Raw genomic sequence first — 14,863 nt, forward strand, 5'->3', positions numbered from 1 at the left:
TTCCTAGAAAAGAGCTGTTCCCAAGCTTGGGACAGAATCTTGAGGACAGAGTAGGCAGCCTTTCCTTTTATTTTCTTATTTCCTTTAATTTGATTCAGGTTCTAAGGATAGGAGGGAAGAGGAGAAAACTTTACAAGTCCACAGGGTCTCTGATATTTTGATTCTGTTTCAGCTTTCCCATGGTATGATAGCAATCCCCATCTGGTAGGAACCTACCTGATATTTTGAATTTGGAGCCTTCTGGAACTAAGATATTCAGGATGATCCCCTCTTAAGATGCTATTATCTCCAGGAAGTGACTGGTGTTTTGTAGTGTGCTAGGCTACTGAGCTGGGGTGTCAGGTAGGTTAGAGGGACTCAATGCATCTTTAACTCACAGTCTTTTCAGCTTATGAAGCATTTCTTATGATGTGAAGCATCGTAAGCCAAGGAGCATGCATGGATAGTTTCCTCCGGCTACAGATCTGGGGAGCTTGGTGCCTAGGGGGATATATGTTTACAAACTATAACATTTAAGCGTTTAAGTTAAGCTTTAACATTTAAGTTTTCTCATGTTTGAAATGGGAGCCATTTCATAACTGAGAAGCGACCATAAAATAGGATTCCCAGGCTGAATAACAGTGGCTCACATCTATACTCCTAGCTATTCAGAAGACTAAGATTTGAGGATTGAAGTTGGAAGCCAGTCCAGGCAGACAAATCTGAGAGACTTTTTTTTTTTATCTCCATTTAACCAGAAAAAAGCTAAAAGAAGAAGTATGGCTCAAATGAGAGCCAACCTTGAATGTAAAGCTAAGTAAGAACACAGAGCCATGAGTTCAAATTCCAGTTCTGGCGTGAGCAAGCGCGCGCACACACACACACGCACGCACACACACACACACACACAAGTAGAACTGTATGGTAGATGGGAGATGATGAATAAAAATCCTTCTACCCTTATTATATACTAGAGAAGAAAGAAAAGCAACCTGCTTGGTTTCTGTCAGGCTTAGAAACAAGACAAAGAGCACCCACAAATCTTGGTTGATCAGCATCACGATCCTGGGGAATGAACATCACCACCCTGCAAATTCTCACCAAGTGTGGGAGGAAGGAGATCTCTTCACAGGATCCTTCTGACCCATGGCGAGGAGGATTTCTGGCTCCCACAGGGACTCTGTGCTTGCCTTCACATATCTGCTCTCAGCCAAAATATTTGAAAATTTGCTTGGTGAGTTCCTTCTTCCTTGACCCTAGCTACCATTGACAAGATAGGTTAGAGTGTGTGTTTGTGTGTGTGTGTGTGTGTGTGTGTGTGTGTGTGTGTGTGTGTGTGTGTGTGTGTGTGTGTGTGTGTGTGTGTGTGTGTGTGTGTGTGTGTGTAGCAGGACAAACTGGCATGAATATGAAGCTTAAGGCAGGGGGTAAGATGACAGAGCTGGGAGAAGGCAGAGTCCCAGGCATGTATTGGAGTTGTACAAAATGGTCTTCGACTAGTGTAAGCCATGAGCAAGTCACTTGTGCTTAGGATTTGCTTTTCTACAAAACTATATAACACATTCATGGAAATGCATGATGGAGGACAGCCTAGTCCTCAAAACAGCCTGGAGGCTTTCCTTGTTTTTGGTTGTTTTCAGTGGGTGCCTCACCACCAGCAGCATTGTGCATATGTTCTCAAGAGTATGTTGGACTGCAGTATGAAAAAAAAAATAAGCTCAGTCTCATAATAAAAAAATCCCATGATTTGGCTTTTGTGTGGTACTTGTTAACAAACAGTTTCTGTCTAGCTTCCTCAATGATTATGTAAATGGCCTCTATCTAGAAAAAACTGTTGTATAGCCTGCTCTATAACTTTAGATCCGGGCCATGGTGGGAGAGGAAGCCCTTGATTCTGCCTCTAAGCTGTGGTAAGACACATCTTACTTCTTACCACTCAGGATCATCTTTGGTTAATGACAGGTATCTTTGTTTCTTGTCTTAGTATAACAAAATGCTTGAGTCTGGTTATTATATGCAGGACTTCTTGCAACAACCTTATTTTGAAATACTTCCAGTGAAAATAAGCAAACACTCCTGCTAGAATAGCACAGGTCCCTTCTGATGGTAGCACCCTAGGACCTTATCATCTTCTGCTTAGCCCCAGCTCTTAAAGATTATACTACCTTTCACCCACATTTCACTGGGCATCAAGCCTCCAGCAACTCAAACTGTGGGGGAAAAATCCATACCCCAAACACAGCAGTGAATAATAGACTCACTACTATGGGAAAGAACTGAGATACCATGAAACCTTTTGTTTTTATAATAAAGTTGTCATGTTTTGGAAAGCCAGAAATGTTCTAGGTCTAATCCTTCCTTCCTCCTTCCTTCCTCCTTCCCTTCCTTCCTTCCTTCCTTCCTTCCTTCCTTCCTTCCTTCCTTCCTTCCTTCCTTCCTTCCTTCCTTCCTTCTTCCTTCCTTCCTTTCTTCCTTCCTCCTTCCTTCTTCCTTCCTTCTTTCCTTCCTTTCTTCCAATGTGCCCACCCATCTAAAACCTTTACTGAGAAGTTCTTTATCTCCTTCCATGATACTCCTTTCGTGATGTCAAAGCAATCTCTTTTGAAGAAAAAGCAAATCACAGATTTACTGGTTACAACTTATGCTTACTTTCATAGTTGAATTTTGAAGTTAACTTAAATTGCTTTTTGTATCATTTAGGTATACTAATATTAGGTAGCAAAAGTCAGTGCTATGGGTGTTTTCTCCAAGTTGATGTAGAAACAAAGGAGGAGAAAGATTTGTATAGATAGAAGGGGAGATGTTAGATTCTTTTCCTTGGGCAGCAACAGGGGTGAGCAACAAGTGTTGAGATAATGTTAGTTTAGGTTTGAGTGTTAGTTTAGTTTTGAGATACTTGTAGTCCCTGAAATAGGTTTGGAAATAAGACTCTAGATTTAGGAGAGAGGTGCATATTTGGGTCTTTGGTAACAGCAGCTGATGTATGACAATCCTTGCCCTATTTTCCCTTGACTTAATTTAAAGCTTTGTTTTTAATTACAAACAATTCCTTTACTGTGTTCTAAGTTGACAAAATCTTATCACTTACAATTTTTTATTAAGTTCTTTGACATCTATTCAGTTCATCAAGTTGGCTTCTATTCTCTGAATTTATAAGCAACAAACACTTCTGAATATCAACCCATTGTGGTTTGTGAGCTCTCTGTCCTGGGCTGCAAATCTAATTTTTCTTTCTGTAGGAGCAAGGTTTATAAACACATCCTATTTCTGTCTTTTATATCATTACTCTGTGCTTGGGAGGTCATTCCTGGCCTTCGTAAGCTTCTTATAGGAGTCAGCGTGTCAAGAAACCACCTGATAAAAGTATAATCTTTCATTGCCCCTTTTATACATATTGAAAAACAAACTTGATAAAATTTATTTATTGTGTAAGGTTGTTGAGTATTTCTTTATGCTATTCTTTTGTACCGTTCTAGTAGCTGACATATACTAGTCATCATTTGTACAGTGCTGTTGTGACTTTGAACATTCAATGCTTTCTATAGAATATAAGTCAGTCATTAGGCATGTATGTGTGTGTGTGTGTGTGTGTGTGTGTGTGTGTGTGTGTATATATATATACAAGCGCATGAATGCATGCCAGTCCTGGGGCTTGAACTCAGAGCCTAGGAGCTATCTTTCAGATTTTTTCCCCCCTCATGGCTAGTGCTCTATCAGTTGAACCACAGCTCCATTTCTAGCTTTTTGGTGCTTAACTGGGGATAAGAATCTCACAAACTGGGCTGGGAAGGTGGTTCAGTGGTAGAGCAACAAAAAAAAAATCATATGGTACCTTACAAATTCGTTAGAAACAATAACAAGAAAGAAAAAAATCACTTGTGTCTCTATCTTGGGATTCATTTTGCTAAACATCATCTTATCTGACCTTTTCTGTTTGTCCCAAGAAATGCTCAACTTCTCTATCTATCCATTAAAGAAATGCAAAGCAAAACAACACAGATTCCACTTCACCCCAGTTAGAATGGCTATAATCAAGAACTCTTAATAACAGCAGATGCTGGAGGGGATGTGAAGGGAACTCTACTGCATTGTTGTTGGGAGTGTAAACTTGTTCAACCAGTTTGGAAAGCAGTATGGAGGTTCTTCAAAAGACTCCACATAATGCTCCCCTATGACCCAGCAATCCCACTTTTGGGCATTTACCCACACGATCACAAACAAGGCCATACTAAAGCTACCAGCATAACTATGTTTATTGCAGCACTATTTACCATAGCTAAGATATGGAACCAACCCAGATGCCCCTCAGTAGATGAATGGATCAAGAAAATGTGGTATATATACACAATGGAATTCTATGCCTCCATCAGAAAGAATGACATTGCCCCATTTGTTAGGAAATGGAAAGACTTGGAAATAATTATATTAAGTGAAGTAAGCCAGGCCCAAAGAAACAGGTCCCATGGTTTCCCTTATTATCACAATGCATTGTTCTTTATAGCCCCCACTTATACTTTAATTGATCTCATCTCTATTTATCTATTCCTGATCAATTGTCTCTGAACTTCTCAGAAAAGGTAATTGCCACAGCCCACCACCACCGAGACACTTTGACGTCAGTCTACCTCACAGTTCCCAGTGTCTAAATAGAGTGTGTTTATTATTAATATACCTATTAGGTATATTGATTCCTCAGATACTATGTCATAGAAGTTACACTTACAAGAATCTGTGAACATAGTGAGGGACAAAACTATACTGACTAGAAATTTGATAAGCATGCGTGCGCGCGCGCGCGCACACACACACACACACACACACACACACACGAAATATAATTCAGGCTTCAGTTAACAAATCCAAAGAATATATGATATGGCAAAAATTATTTCTCACTTTGGTTCTTAAGAATGGCTAAATGTAACTGTAACTCCTCTGATTTTAGAATTTTCAAATAAAAATAATAAAACAAAAAATGGCTAAATGCACATATTATGGCTTAAATAATTATACGATTTTTTTATTTCATGTGAAATAATTCAAAGTATTCTATGAAGAGTTATTATAGAACATTATTTTAGAACATTGCAGAGATAGACAAGGTGGTGTGGACAGTAGATAATAGAGGATTGTAAAAATTATATTTCTTGAGTTAAATGAATGCAGTACAAAATAAAAAAAGAAAAGTAATACTATGCTAGATCTAAATCTTACTATAACAACGTTATTAAATCTTAATGGCCTACATACACCAGTTAAAAGCCAGTGATTGCCAGAACTTCTTATAAATCAACACCTAAATAAATCCTACTTATAAGAGGTACAATTTAATTATAAAGACATAGCTAAGATGAAAACAAATGAATGAATAAGACCTCTCAGCCCCAAAGCATAAGAATGCTGTTGCACTGCATTATTGTTAGCTGAGATGGAAATCAAACAAAAATGATTTTAAAGGTGAAGAGAGATACTTCATAATAATGGAGACATTAATTTACAAGGATACCTCAAAATTATACATGTGTGTATGTGTGTGTGTGCCTAATGTTTATGTGACTAAATTCATGAAATAAAAATGGACAGCTTTAAAGGGAGAAAATGATAATGGTATTATCGGAGTAGTCTATTCTAATCTTTGTCTTAAAGAATGAAAGAATAAGCAATGTGGAGAGCTTGGACCTTGTCGGGGACCTTGTCTTAATCTCCATTCCCAACTACAAAAAAGTAAACATTCCCTTGAGTGCATGTGCATGCTTACAAACATGATCAAATCTTTAACCATAAATAGAAACTCATTACATTTAGAAACTTTGAAACCATTTGGAGCATGTTCTTTGTCTTCAACAGAATAAAATTAAAAGTAGTTTAGACTGTAAAACATCTAGGAAAATGCCAATATTGGGCATAATACATTTCTAAATATTTTATGATTCAAAATATATTACAAGATAATTTAGATGTTATTTTAAATAAAATGGTAGAAATACAAAATTTAAATTTGGGGAGGAATGCAGTTAAACATAAGCTTGGAGGAAATTTTATAGCTTTAAAATACTTTCATTAAAACATCTGTAAAAACTAAAAGTAATGATCTACATCTTTGGCTGAGACAACAAGGTAAATTAGCCAAAGGATGTAAAAGGAAGGCAATAGCAAGGATGATAGTAAATAAGAATAACAACAATTCTAAATCATGTATCTTAAGGAAGAAATTATGATTATTTCTCATCTTTCAAGTATATTATTATATTATATTATATATTAGATTATAGAGGTAGGATCACCTTTCAAATCTTTCATAAAGTCAACTTTACCTTAACAGCAAAGCTAGGCCAGGTCAGAAAGGGCAGAGAAAGAAGCCTTCAGACCTGTAATCCATCATGGCTAGACACCAACAACCACCAGAAAGTAGGAAGAGGGAAAGATGACTTCTGTCTTATACCATCAGAAGGAGCGCAGTGCAGTCCTGACAACATGCTGACTCTAGACTTCTGGTCTCCAGAACAGTGAGAGAAAGAAGTTCTGATCATAGCAGCCATGAAGCTTGTGGCACTTTGTTACAACAGCCCTAGAAAATAAGCACAACAGTCAAGATGGCAAAGCTGTAGCACAGAGGCACCTGTGGCCCAAAAGTCTGTGCCACACGCACCCATTTGTGTCCTCCCTTCTCTACTAGCAGAGTCCCTTAGCTGTGAAATATATTAGATCAGGGCAGGTGACACTTGAGTTACTTAAGGAATAACTCTCTCTCCTATTTCTTTCCCTCCCTCCCTCTCTCTCTTCTCTCTTCTCTCTCTCCTCTCTCTCTCTTTCTCTCTCTCTCTCAACTCACATTATAAAGCCAGGACTCACGTTGTAGATGCATGTGGATAGACAAAAACAAAACCCACAAACACTATGCATGGTGACCTAGGGGCCCTCTACAGCAGGAGACCTATTCCATTAGACCATCTACTTCTTCTGCTTCTGTCAGTACAGAAAACAGCTCTCAAACAAATATGAGACGTCCCTAGAATAAGGAAAAATGAGATGGAAAGGAGCTGTGATTTTAATGTACTTCAGACAGCAGTCTAGGCATGGCTCTTGCAGATGATAGATCATTGTTGTCAATCTCACTCTGTGAGAAATCAACACTTCTGTCAAAAAGGTGATATAAAGGGCTAGGACCAGGAAAGAGCTGGGAAGAAATAGCCATGGCAGTCTGCAGGCTGTAGACCATGGTCAGAGAGTGAGTACTGCACAAATAGCAAGCACTTCTGGAAAGCCATGTAGGTGAAGCTGAAGCAGAACTCGTAAGCTATCAAGCCACAAGGAAGAACAGAGGTGGCCCTGAGTAATTCCTATTACCATAGGAAGAATAGGAATAAAGAGTAGAGAAGAAGGCTCTGGCCTGGGGAATCCAGGGGGCAGAAAGAGAGAGGAAGAGGGAGATGGACAGGGAGAGAGAGAAAGAGAGGAGGAGGAGAGAGAGAGACAGAGAGAAAGAGAGACAGAGACAGAGACAGAGAGACACAGAGAGACAGAGACAGAGAGACAGAAGGAGACAGAGAGACAGAGACAGACAGAGACAGAGACAGAGAGACACAGAGAGAAGTTACATGCTTTTTCTCATATGTAGAAGCTAGATTTAGCCTATAAACGTATAAGTAAATAAGCTGGGTGGTAGGCAAGTATATACAAATGTATTAACTGAAATCTGAAGTTGGGTGTTATGGTTGGAATGTCCCCTTAAAATTCATGTAGAAATTTAACAACATTAAGTATTATTTAATGATATTAAGACATACCATCACCTTTAAGAAGTGACTGGATCTGACCTCATAGGTGGACTAACACAATTATCACAAGACGGGGTTAGTTATCTGGAATGGGTTGTAGTAAGTTTGAGAACCTCCTCCCCTCTCTCTCTGTCTCATGCCCTCACTTGCCCTTCCTGTAGTGTTATTACACAGCATGGAGCCCTCACCAGATGCAAATGCCATGCTAGTGAATTTCTCAGCTTCTAGAACTGTGAGCCAGATGAGGCATGCTGCTACAGCAGGAGTCAGTGAAGGAATGAGGGGTCTCTACCCATTCTCTCACAGAGGGTCCACAGTAGTCTTCCTGTAGCTTTGTAACACTCAAAACACACTCAAATTGACTGTTTTCTGTATCTTTTGCCCTCTGTTCTAATGTTTTTAGTTTTCCTGGGTAAACAAAGACCAACACATACATGTGGTGGTTTTTCAGGATTCTTAAGGGTCTGGTATTCTCAAAAGACTTTCTTTCCTGTAGATGTCTTGGTTCATCTGGTTATATTGTTGTGATTTGTTTTCTGGGGCTTGAATTTAGGGCCTTGAAGTTGCCAGGTAAGTGAACTACCACTTGAGCCAGGCTCCCATCCCTCTTGACTTCAGTTTTATTTTTCAGATAGGATGTCACAGCAATGCCTAGACTAGCTCAGTATGTAATCTTCTGAGCTTTCAGTAACTAACATCACAGGTATGTACCACCATGTTTGGCTTTCTTTTTATTAATGAATTTATTTCATGATCTATAAATAGTTTCATCAAGGAGTTGCCATTTAACAAAGCAGTTTATGAATAGAACATATCTTGATCAGTGTCACTCCTTTCAACATTCTTTCCATCTTATCCTCTCTTTCACACAAAATTAATTGTAGGATATATATAAATTGAATTCTTGACTGCATTTTTCCTATCCCTTTTGTTCTGACCTCACCCTTTCAAGTACCTGCTTCCTAGTTTTTAGTTTTGTTAAATTCTGAATTTTGTTGTATTATACTATTAAAGTTCTTCCTTGAATCTACCAGATTTCAGTTAATACATTTGTATATACTTGTCTATCACCCAACTAATTTACTTATAAGTTTATAGGCTAAATCTAGCTTCCACATATGAGAGAAAGCATGCAACTTTTGTCTCTCTCAGCCCGACTCACTTCACTTAATATAATTTTCTCCAAGACATTCCACTTTTTTTTTTACAAATAATACAATATTATTCTTTCTAACGAGTGAGTAAAAATCCATTGTGTATATATAGCATATTTTTTTTTCATTTGTTCATTGAGGGGCATCTAGTCTGATTCTATACCTTAGTTATAATGAATAGTACTGTAATGAACATGGGTGTGCTGTTGGCTTCACTATATCCTGGTTTGTAATCTTTTGGATAAATTCCCAGGAGTGGAAATGCTAGATCATAGGGTACTTCTATGTTCAGATTTTGAGAAAGGGTCTCATTATCTTCCTACCACCATCCCTGGACTAGAAATCTTCCCATGTTTCCAAAACAGGTAGGGTTATAGACACGAGCTACTATTCCTGGCCCCTTTTTCATGTTTTGTCATCTGTGTTTGCTTCTACTTTCCAGAAGCTAGAACTGAGTTTCAGGCCACAGAGTGACATAAAACAATGACAGACAGATCTCTGTAATTTCAATATGCATGTTGAAAGTAGTATGGAAATAGGAAAATTAATTGTGTCTATTACATGGACTAGGGTTATGCATTTAATGAGCTGATGCAGAGATGTTCCTAGACTTACAGTGATGTGACCTCCTGATAAGCCTATCATTGGCTGTGACTATACATCACCCCGGACCATCCTAACCCAATACCACAGGGCACTGGGGTGTCACCTGCTTTTCCTCATGTTACATGGATTCCTAGGCACTACCTCTGATCAGAACTGTAAAATTTGCACATCACTATCCCAGGAAAAGATTTGGATTAGAAATGAAAGTATGGCCTCTACAAAGTGTAGATATCTTCCACATCATCTTTAGTTTTGGTAAAGCCAAAGCATAAATGCACATGCACAGAGTATGAAATAACAATCCAATACATAGACTTTTAAAAATTTGAATTAAATTACATTGATTAATTAATTTAAAATTTTTTCCTGAAGGGCTAGGGATTGAACTGAGGGTCAAGTTGCTCTACTACTACTAAGCTACATGCACACCCAAGGGACTGTCCATATGTGGAGATTATAACAAGGTTGTTTAATTCGGAAAGAAAAAACAATATCATAATTTAGAGAGAAAAACCAATATACAATTTATTCACTATAATAAGGTAGCAATTAATAGACATGGAGATATTTCTGTGATTCTTAGGGCCTTAAAGAAATAGGCTTATATTGGTACAGATACCACTGAGGAAGGTGATCACCTCTGGCTGGCAGAGAAGGGGGCCAGGTTAGCCAGATGAGAGCTGGTCTGGAGTTACTGGACAAATGAAAGACTACCTTCTGGAAGGCAGGTGGGGCTGGACATCAGCAATTCCTGGTTCAGTGGGATCCTGGGCTCCAGAGAGGCAGAGGGTCTTCAGAGGAGAGATCTTCATGCAGGGGAGGAGATGATGGCTTGCAGAGAGAACACTACTGAGATGTACCCCAAAGCCACAGACATGCTACATATCAGTGGGCAGATTATTACTAAGTCAAAGCTGTAAGTTTCCAAAGGAATTGGTCTCAAGGGTCTGTGGCTTTGTAGCAGCCTACTACCAGAATCCTCACATCCCACATGGCTGACCTAGAAAAGTCCAAGAAATCACTTTCTATTTCAGTGTTCCTTCTGTCCATTCTACTTAAGAGAACATAGCACAGCATTCACTCTAAAGGAAAAAATACTTGAAGGAAGTGCGATATTTATTATACAGCACACAAGAAAGGGTCCATTGGAACTGTCAAGGCAATCAGTGAGCTGATACAGGGAATTATGCAAAGATACTAGCATATTTATATCATTAATATTTTCACTAATATGTATGAGGTACAAAGGCAATGCAGAACACATGTATAATAGTAATAATCAAAGCAGAGTTATTTGTGTTTCTATCTTAAACATTTATCATGTGCTCAGTTTTGGGAGGCTTTGACTATTCTTTTTATTCAGTGAATCTGAATATATCTAAACTATTTGGCATGCATTGAAAAGTTCAGTTACCACATGGATATTTGTCATGTAATTTATAATTGTGTAAAATTTAACCAGATCCAAAGTTGAGAATGAGTGTGAAAAATATTTTAAATTTCTAAGTTTATTTCCTTCTTTTTCTGTGCATATATAGGTCTTATACAATATCTTAATCGCCTTCACAAAGATGCATAAATTTGAAGACATTGAACCTGTCGACATTTTGGCTGGATGTGCTCGATTCATCATCGTGGGGTGTGGGGGAGTATTTTTTGGCATCATTTTTGGATTTATTTCTGCATTTATCACACGTTTCACTCAGAACATCTCTGCAATCGAACCACTCATCGTCTTCATGTTCAGCTATCTATCTTACTTAGCAGCTGAAACGCTCTATCTCTCTGGCATCCTGGCGTGAGTACAAGAATCAAGACACACAGTAAGATAAGGACAATGTAGGACACATCAGGTGAACTAGGATTCTAGAAAGGGCCTGGTTTCTGATGCTGATCACCAGAGGCTTGGCAAGGATTTAGGATTTTTTTTCTCTTTTTAATTTTTGTGAAATCTGATTCAGGCCTATTGCCAAACAAATGTTCTCTCCAACACTTGGGCTGGCTGTTTTTGTGTGATGTGCTGGAGAAATGCATAGCAATTATACTGTCAATTTAGACTGCTCAGAAAAGCTGGTTCAGAGAATCTAGGAGAAGATCAAGGTCAGAACCCATCTTAATACATTTGTGGGGAAAAAATTAATTTTCAAGTAGAAGGGAGAAGATGCAGTCCATGAGTCTTCAATGTAGAGTAAAGCTAGGTGGATGGGATAAGACTATAAATCTAAGTTTCTCTGTTCTAAAGAAGGTATTCATTTAGATTTTATCCTTGCATGGTTGAGATTTTATTTTTTTAGAACAAAGCTTCTCAGTTTAGCTGATCATATCTGATTATATTGTTTCTTTATGACACTTTCCTTATTTCTAGCTATCTGAGCCAAATGTTTAATTTTATTGTATAGGATTATTTATGTCAACTAAAATATAATAATTTGGAGTATAAATATCTATTATTTCCAACCTTAAAAAGACCCAAACTGCTAAGACCAGACAAAGATTTCCTTGATCCCATATTTGCTTGAAGTTTTTAAAAAAATGTCATAAGCTTGTTGAAAGAAGTACTATTTGGTTGGAGAAAGCAAAGGCCTGGATTATGTTGTGTATCCAACTGAAGTGGGTTTCATTTAGCTTAAGGCAGAGTGAAGCAGAGAGTGAGGTTTGGGGCTGAGGAAGCCCTCTATAAAGGAGGAAAGGTAGATAGCTTTATGCTTCTTGTCCAGGTTGGCTTTTGTTTTGTTTCATTCTGTGACAGGAATACCACACCCTCTTTCCCTCCCACACTCACTTTCCTTTGTAGAGATCTTAGGGGATAAAAAAAAGAGAAAGACAATCTATGGGAAACCAAAGTCAGAGAAGGAGTCTGGAGGAGACACGGATACCGTACAAAGTCGTTCATCATATATTTGTGGCACTGCCATTGGGGAAGACTTATACTCTCCTCCTTTTGTAGGATCACAGCCTGTGCAGTAACAATGAAAAAGTATGTAGAAGAGAATGTATCCCAAACATCCTACACGACCATCAAGTACTTCATGAAGATGCTGAGCAGTGTCAGCGAGACCTTGATCTTCATCTTCATGGGTGTGTCCACCATTGGGAAGAACCATGAGTGGAACTGGGCCTTCATCTGCTTCACACTGGTCTTCTGCCAGATATGGAGAGCTATCAGTAAGAGCCACAGTGCCCCTAGACTCTTCACTTGCTTGGCTTCTTTTCAGTAGCTTATTCACTAGGGCATCAGAAAAACTTCAGGAGGGATTCATGCTAAATTGTTTAACAGATAAGGGAATTCTAGTACTAGGTAGTGATCAGAAAATGGAACAGTTCTCTATTTGTATCCTCAGGCAACTCAAAGTGATCAGTGGCTGGCTAGTCTGATGTGGGCTGGGACAGGAGTATTGACTACTTTAATTGAGGAGAGAACTTTCACATCTACACATCTAAATATAACTCAGTAAACATATCCCTAGCTCTTCACTTCCTTGTCAATTTGTAGCCTCTTACACCTTAAATCAGATTTAGACTATAAACCATGGGCACTTACACTTTTATTAGAGATAAGTGAGATCTCACACATGCTGGAATATATTTCCTTAAATAGCATAGCTGGTTTAGGGCTAAATGCATGATGTATATATATATATATATATATATATATATATATATATATGTACATATATATATATGTACATATATATGTATACATATATACATATACATATACATGTATATACATATATACATACATATACATATGTATATATATGTATGTATATATGTATATACATATATATATATATATATATCAAACAAAGGACCAAGCATTGAATCATTATCTTTAAAATATTTTGCTCTTAATAATCATATTAGTTGGTAAAAGCAAATGTAATGTAACTGACCTCAGTCTTGGAAAATATGCTTAATGTTTAAGTGAGATCTGTGCTTAATTTTTTAAAATGAGGCTGTTGTTTTATCCTGTACATTTATGTTTCAGTAGCTAGAAAAGCATTGAAGTACAATGCACATATTGTCTTTTGATGGGTAGCTATTATTTATTCTTGTTAATCTTCTTTAATATTATTATTTCCATAATGGAGTTTGAAATCAGGCCTTCTTACTTGTTCAGCATACTGACTTGTTCAGTTTGCTTGCTTGGCTGGAACTCTAACTTGGGTCATACCTCTAGCCCAACATTTGCTGGTTATTTTGGAGCTAGAATCTTGAAGACTTTTCTGCCCAGGCTGACTTCAAACCTTGATCCCCTGGACTCAGCCTCTGTGTAGCTAAGATTCCTGGAATGAACCTCTGACATAATGTTTTTAAATGACTTTGACCAATAATTTTAAACCAGTTACTCAAAAAGAAGTTAGAAGTGACTGAGAACTCAGGTGGACTCTATCAACTCCAAATTAATTTGGAATGGCTTTTAAGGTTGAAAAAATAGAATATAAAACAACTTTTAAATACTCATAAACATAACTGTCTCTTATGGAAAGAAAATTAAGGACACTGGTATAAATTTAAAATATCAAATCAAATCCTGGCAATGCTTACTGAGAGCTAGCTATGTGAACCTGGACAAAAATTTATCTGTTCAAAATTTATCTGTTCAAAATCTTTCTCACTCCTATAATCCTAGCTACTCAGGAGGCTGAGATCTAAGGATAGTGGCTCAAAGCCAGCCCAGGCAGGAAACTCTGTGAGACTCTTCAGTAAACCACCAGAAAACTGGTAGTGGCACTATGGCTCAAGTGGCAGAGCACTAGCCTTGATCTGAAGAGCTGAGGGACAGCACACCCAGGCCCAGAGTTCAAGCCCCATGACAACACATACATACACACACACACACACACACACACACACACACACACACACACACACACACACACACACACACAGAGACATCTTTCTCAACCCAAAACTAATAGACTTAGACATTTTTTTGATTATATAATTCTATATACCTGTAGGAAAATAAGGTTAATATATAATAAAAGAAGTAACAGTCAGGCATGGTAGTTCATACCTGAAGTCCTACCCACTCACAAGGTCGAGATCTGAGTATTGTAATACAAAACCAGCTAGGCAAGAAAGTCTGACAGGCTCTTATTTCCAATTAAACACCAAAAAGGCAGAAGTGAAGCTGTAGTTCAAGTGGTAGAGTGCTAGCCTTAAGCAAAAAATCTCAGAGACAGTAAAGAGGTGTGTGTGCGCACACACACAGAGACACAGACACAGAAGTAACATTAAAGACCTTCATCCCAGCCAACAAGAAAATAAATTGTCTAGGAGGGAATCAATGTACTCTTCAACTTCATTGACTTAAGTGACTATCCAATCCTAATTCCA

The 14,863-nt window shown here is 38.0% G+C and overlaps 1 protein-coding gene across 1 annotated transcript in view; it reads left to right on the forward strand.

Annotated features, from left to right (window-relative positions):
- Slc9a4 (solute carrier family 9 member A4) overlaps positions 1–14,863 on the forward strand; it is a 60,775-nt gene that overhangs the window by 13,075 nt on the left and 32,837 nt on the right. The window contains exons 3-4 of the mRNA XM_069988610.1: positions 11,056–11,315; positions 12,465–12,682. Of these exons, the coding sequence (XP_069844711.1) occupies positions 11,056–11,315; positions 12,465–12,682 (478 nt within the window). The remainder of the gene's footprint in view (positions 1–11,055; positions 11,316–12,464; positions 12,683–14,863) is intronic.

Source organism: Dipodomys merriami, unplaced genomic scaffold (genome assembly GCF_024711535.1).
Source record: "Dipodomys merriami isolate MVZ:Mamm:240054 unplaced genomic scaffold, mDipMer1.0.p SCAF_36, whole genome shotgun sequence".
In the NCBI taxonomy this organism is placed as follows: Eukaryota; Metazoa; Chordata; class Mammalia; order Rodentia; family Heteromyidae; genus Dipodomys; species Dipodomys merriami.